The 6,750-nt window shown below is 34.7% G+C and overlaps 1 protein-coding gene across 1 annotated transcript; it reads left to right on the top strand.

Annotated features, from left to right (window-relative positions):
• The first annotated feature begins 5,282 nt into the window (after window positions 1-5,282).
• On the top strand, window positions 5,283-6,100 carry LOC127554395 (translationally-controlled tumor protein-like). The gene has a single exon (XM_051985852.1). It carries the CDS (start codon window positions 5,384-5,386, stop codon window positions 5,900-5,902), a length of 519 nt encoding a protein of 172 aa, XP_051841812.1. The 5' UTR covers window positions 5,283-5,383; the 3' UTR covers window positions 5,903-6,100.
• The last annotated feature ends 650 nt before the right edge of the window (window positions 6,101-6,750 follow it).

Raw genomic sequence — 6,750 nt, 5'->3', positions numbered from 1 at the left:
AGTTTGGCAATATATACCTACACATATATATGTATATATACACACATGCACATTATACAGATACCTACACAATGTATGCACACACATGTACATATGTCTGTGTATGCATATGCACACACATATAATATACATATATGTAGATATATGTATATTATATGTACTTTTTTCTCAGGTTGGAAGGTGTACTCTTCTGTATAGATGGAGGGTGGAAGGGATAGTCAGACCAAGAAAATCCAAGTATAATGTAAACTAAAAGTAGAAAAAAACTTTTTAAAAGTTCAAAGTAAAATGTTAGACTATAGCTACATAATTAAGGAAGACTGTGTATCATAGAATTAAAGGATTGGAAGAATGTAATAGTAAGTTACCCAAGGTCCCACAGTTAGAGAGAGAAACGTATTTATACTTCAAATCTACTAATTCTCATCACTATTCATTTTGAGATGATTCCGCTGATGGAAATAATAGCCTCTACCTCCACCTAATCTCACATACAAACCATTCTAAATAAAGAGCATTGAACTTGATGAGCTATGAGTCACTTGATATGAGAATATTCATGTTTTCGTGACACCTGATGGTATCACTGAATTTTTCGAAATTTTCATTTGTTTGCCAGTTGCCTCATCATTGTATAGATGTAGCTGATATTTTTTTTCCCCAACACACACACACACACACACACACACACACACACACACACACCACATACAGAAAGAGAGTGAGAGAGAGAATCTCATAAATGTTTTGTTAATTTTGAATGTAAAAGCACTAAACATCTGTTTTTCAAGACAGGCCCTCTGGGACTTTTATTTTTAAATGAGGAAGTTGAGAAATGTAAAAGAAAAGAAGATAAACAGGGACAGAAAAAATACATTTAACATAAGCACACTCAAGTAGCTTGAGGAAACATGTTGATTAGAACCTATATAATACCTATGTAGCTCTATTTACACATTGTACAATTTTTAGTGAAGGAAAATTGATGTCATCACTTATATTCCTTGGTAATGATTATAACATAAGCTTCTAGGGTAGAACTCTGAAAACTTGGGAGCAACCATTTGAACTTTGGATATATTTATTTAGGACTTATAGCTAAAAACTGAACAGTAGCTAATGATACCTTATAGTTTTGGGATATGTAGGAATTTGTCACAAATGCAGCCATTATTCTTAGAAGGATGAATTGAGACCCATGTATGTAATGCAGATACACTGTTAGATATTACTTATAAAAGCCAAACATATTTTACTTTACTGATTGTTGCCAAAGATATTAACAAACATTATGTAAGGAATATCCATTTGTTTTCTTCCTTGCTATGTACTTAAGCTGAAATCCAGTGTTTAATTATGACATGTTCATCCCTATCTTTGCTTGTTCTTTTCTAATAAAAACTTAGTCCCCTCATCCAAGGCACCAAACCAAGGAAAATTAACTTTCCCACTTAGCTTTATGTGGCTACAGGGCAACATTCTTTTTTTTTTTTTTTAAATAAGTTTTTATTGATAGAACGCATGCCAGGGTAATTTTTTACAGCATTATCCCTTGCATTCATTTCTGTTCCGATTTTTCCCCTCCCTCCCTCCACCCCTTCCCCCAGATGGCAAGCAGTCCTTTATATGTTGAATGGGTTGCAGTATATCCTAGATACAATATATGTGTGCAGAACCAAACAGTTTTCTTGTTGCACAGGGAGAATTGAATTCAGAAGGTAAAAATAACCCGGGAAGAAAAACAAAAATGCAAGCAGTTTATATTCATTTCCCAGTGTTCTTTCTCTGGGTGTAGCTGCTTCTATCCATCTTTGATCAATTAAGGCTCTCTTTATCGAAGAGATCCACTTCCATCAGAATACATCCTCAAACAGTATCATTGTTGAGGTATATAATGATCTCCTGGTTCTGCTCATTTCACTCAGCATCAGTTCATGTAAGTCTCGCCAGTCCTCTCTGTATTCATCCTGCTGATCATTCCTTACAGAACAATAATATTCCATAACATTCATATACCACAATTTACTCAACCATTCTCCAATTGATGGACATCCTTTCATTTTCCAGCTTTTAGCCACTACAAACAGGGCTGCCACAAACATTTTGGCACATACAGGTCCCTTTCCTTTCTTTAGTATCTCTTTGGGGTATAAGCCCAGTAGAAACACTGCTGGATCAAAGGGTATGCACAGTTTGATAACTTTTTGAGCATAGTTCCAAATTGCTCTCCAGAATGGCTGGATGTGTTCACAATTCCACCAACAATGTATCAGTGTCCCTGTTTTCCCACATCCCCTCCAACATTCCCCATTATCTTTCCCTGTCATTCTAGCCAATCTAACAGGTGTGTAGTGGTATCTCAGAGTTGTCTTAATTTGCATTTCTCTGATTAATAATGATTTGGAGCATATTTTCATATGTCTATAAATAGTTTCAATTTCTTCATCTGAGAATTGTCTGTTCATATCCTTTGACCATTTATCAATTGGAGAATGGTTTGATTTCTTATAGATTAGAGTCAATTCTCTATATATTTTGGAAATGAGGCCTTTATCAGAACCTTTGATTGTAAAAATGTTTTCAGTTTATTGTTTCCCTTCTAATCTTGTTTGCATTTGTTTTGTTTGTACAAAAACTTTTCAATTTGATGTAATCAAAATTTTCTATATTGTGGTCAATAGTGATCGCTAGTTCTTCTTTGGTCATAAATTTCTCCCTCTTCCACAGGTCTGCAAGGTAAACTATCCTATGCTCTTCCAATTTATTTATCATCTCATTCTTTATGCCTAGGTCATGAACCCATTTTGACCTTATCTTGGTGTACGGTGTTAAGTGTGGGTCAATGCCTAGTTTTTGCCATACTGATTTCCAATTTTCCCAGCAATTTTGATCAAATAATGCATTCTTATCCCAAAAACTGGGGTCTTTGGTTTTGTCAAACACTAGATTATTAAATTATTGGCTGTTTTGTCCTTTGAACCTAACCTATTCCATTGATAAACTCTTCTATTTTTTAACCAATACCAGATGGTTTTGGTAACTGCTTCTTTATAATATAATTTTAGATCTGGTACAGTTAGGCCACCTTCATTTGATTTTTTTTTCATTAATTCCCTTGAAATTCTTGACCTTTTGTTTTTCCATATGAACTTTATTGTTATTTTTTCTAGGTCATTAAAATAGTTTTTTGAGGGTCTGATTGGTATAGCGCTAAATAGATTAGTTTAGGTAGTATTGTCATCTTTATTATATTTGCTCGCCCAATCCAAGAGCATTTGATATTTTTCCAGTTGGTTAGATCAGACTTAATTTGTGTGGAAAGTGTTTTGTAGTTTTGCTCATAAAGTTTCTGATTTTCCCTTGGCAGATAGATTCCTAAATATTTTATATAATCAGTAGTTACTTTAAATGGAATTTCTTTTTGTAACTCTAACTGTTGGGTTTTGTTAGTTATATATAAGAATGCTGATGACTTATGTGGGTTTATTTTATATCCTGCAACTTTGCTGAAGGTGTAGATTGTTTCTAATAACTTTTTAGTAGAATCTCTGGGGTTCTCTAAGTATACCGTCATATCATCAGCAAAGAGTGATAATTTGGTTTCCTCATTGCCTATTCTTATTCCTTTAATCTCTTTCTCAACTCTTATTGCCAAAGCTAGCATTTCTAATACAATATTAAATAGTAACGGTGATAGTGGGCATCCTTGTTTTACTCCTGATCTTATTGGAATGGTTGCAGTTTGTCCCCATTACATATAATGCTTACTGCTGGTTTTAAATAGATGCTACTGATTATTTTAAGGAAAAGTCCATTTATTCCTATACTCTCCAGAGTTTTTAATAGGAATGGATGTTGGATTTTATCAAATGCTTTTTCTGCATCTATTGAGATGATCATATGGTTTTTGTTAATTTGATTATAAATATGGCCAATTATATTGATAGTTTTCCTAATATTGAACCAGCCCTGCATTCCTGGTATAAATCCTACTTGATTGTGGTTTATTATCCTGGGGATGATTTTCTGGAGTCTTTTTGCTAATATCTTATTTAAGATTTTAGCATCAATATTCATTAGGGAGATTGGTATATAATTTTCTTTCTCTGTTTTCAACCTACCTGGTTTAGGTATCAGTACCATGTCTGTGTCATAAAAGGAGTTTGGTAGGACTCCTTCATTCCCTATTTTTTCAAATAGTTTATAAAGTAGTGGGGCTAATTGTTCTTTGAATGTTTGGTAGAATTCACATGTAAATACATCTGGTCCCGGGGATTTTTTTTTTTTTAGGGAGTTGATTAATAGCTTGTTCTATTTCTTTTTCTGAAATGGGACTATTTAAGCAATTTACTTCCTCCTCTGATAATCTGGGAAGCCTATATTTTTGGAGGTAGTCATCCATTTCGCTTAGGTTATCAAATTTATTGGCATAAAGTTGGGCAAAGTAACCCCTTATTATTTCTTTAATTTCCTCTTCATCAGTGATAAGTTCTCCTTTTTCATTTTTAAGACTGCCAATTTGATTTCCCTCTCTCCTTTTTCTAATCAGATTTACCAAAGGTTTATCAATTTTATTGGTTTTTTTCATAAAACCAACTCTTAGTTTTATTTATTAGTTCAATAGTTTTTTTACTTTCTATATTATTAATTTCTCCTTTTAATTTTAGAATTTCAAGTTTAGTAATTGATTGGGGGTTTTTAATTTGGTCTTTTTCTAACTTTTTAAGTTCCAGGCCCAATTCATTGATCTTCTCTTTTTCTATTTTATTCAAGTAAGCCTCTAAGGATATAAAATTTCCCCTTATTACTGCTTTGGCTGCATCCCATAAATTTTGATATGATGTCTCATTGTTGTCATTATCTTGAATGAAATTATTAATTGTGTCTATAATTTGCTGTTTCACCCAATCATTCTTTAAGATGATATTATTTAGTTTCCAATTACTTTTTGGTCTATTTACACCTAACTTTTTGTTGAATGTAGTTTTTATTGCATTGTGGTCTGAAAAGAAAGCATTTACTATTTCTGCCTTCCTGCATTTAATTTTGAAGTCTTTATGTCCTAATATATGGTCAATTTTTGTGTAGGTTCCATGAACTGCTGAGAAGAAAGTATACTCCTTTCTGTCACCATTCAGTTTTCTCCAGAGATCTATCATACCTAATTTTTCTAATATTCTATTTATCTCTTTAATTTCTTTCTTATTTTTTTTGTGATTTGATTTATCTAAATCTGAGAGTGCAAGATTGAGATCTCCCACTATCCTTTTCCGCCCGCTCCCCCCTCCCCCCCAAGCGCCGCTCCGGCTGCATCGCGCTCACACCGAGCTCCAGGCCCCCGCAGCGCTAGCGCCGCCACCGCCGCCTCCCTCCTTCCGCCGCCATGATCATCTACCGGGACCTCATCAGCCATGATGAGATGTTCTCCGACATTTACAAGATCCGGGAGATCGCGAACGGGCTGTGCCTGGAGGTGGAGGGGAAGATGGTCAGTAGGACAGAGGGTACCATTGATGATTCACTCATCGGTGGAAATGCCTCTGCTGAAGGTCCTGAGGGTGAAGGAACAGATGCCACTGTAATCACTGGAGTTGACATAGTAATAAACCATCATCTGCAAGAAACTAGTTTCACAAAAGAATCCTACAAAAAGTACATCAAAGACTACATGAAATCAATCAAAGGCAGACTTGAAGAACACAAGCCAGATAGAGTAAAACCTTTTATGACGGGAGCTGCAGAACAAATCAAACATATCCTTGCTAATTTTAAAAACTATCAGTTCTTCATAGGTGAAAACATGAATCCAGATGGTATGGTGGCTCTCTTGGACTTCTGTGAGGATGGTGTGACCCCATATATGATTTTCTTTAAGGATGGTTTAGAAATGGAGAAATGTTAACAAATTCAGCTGATTACTTTGAACCACCTGTCATCATAACTGGCTGCTGCTTTTTGTCATCTACACAACACCAGGACTTGGACAAACTTGGACTGATGTCATCTTGAGCTTTATTCATTTATTTTTGACCTTGATTTATTTGGAGTGGAGGCATTGTTTTTAAAAACATGTCATGTAGGTTGTCTAAAATAAAACGCATTTAAACCAAAAAAAAAAAAAAAAAAAAAAAAAAAAAAAAAAAAAAAGAGATCTCCCACTATTATAGTTTTGCTGTCTATTTCTTCTCGCAACTCTCTTAACTTCTTTAGGAAGTTAGATGCTATGTCATTTGATGCATATATGTTTAATACTGATATTGCTTCATTGTCTATAGTACCCTTTAGCAAGATATAGTTTCCTTCCTTATCTCTTTTAATTTGATCAAGTTTTGCTTTTGCTTGATCTGAGATAAGGATGACTACCCCTGCTTTTTTGACTTCACCTGAAGCATAACAAATTCTGCTCCAGCCTTTTAACTGTACTCTGTATGTATCTCCCTGTTTTACATGTGTTTCCTGTAAACAACATATTGTAGGGTTCTGACTTTTGATCCAGTCTGCTGTCCATCTCCTCTTTATGGGAGGGTTCATCCCATTCACATTTACGGTTAAAATTACTAATTCTGTATTTCCTGCCATCCTAATATCTCCAGATTATACTTTTCTTTTTCTTGTCCTCCTTCCCTTCTTCCCTATTGGTCCCACTAACGTTGCATAGCTCTCCCTCTTTAGTATCCCTCCCTCCTCCCTTTGAATCCCTTCCCCTTTCTTGTACCCTTTCCTTATTACTCTTTTTCCTTCTCCCTTTTC

Source organism: Antechinus flavipes, chromosome 3 (genome assembly GCF_016432865.1).
Source record: "Antechinus flavipes isolate AdamAnt ecotype Samford, QLD, Australia chromosome 3, AdamAnt_v2, whole genome shotgun sequence".
Taxonomy (NCBI): Eukaryota; Metazoa; Chordata; class Mammalia; order Dasyuromorphia; family Dasyuridae; genus Antechinus; species Antechinus flavipes.
This window is presented reverse-complemented; position numbering and strand designations above follow the sequence as displayed.

Coding starts and splice junctions, on each gene's coding strand:
- LOC127554395 (XM_051985852.1), top strand. CDS start 5,384: ATGATCATCTACCGGGACCTCATCAGCCATGATGAGATGTTCTCCGAC.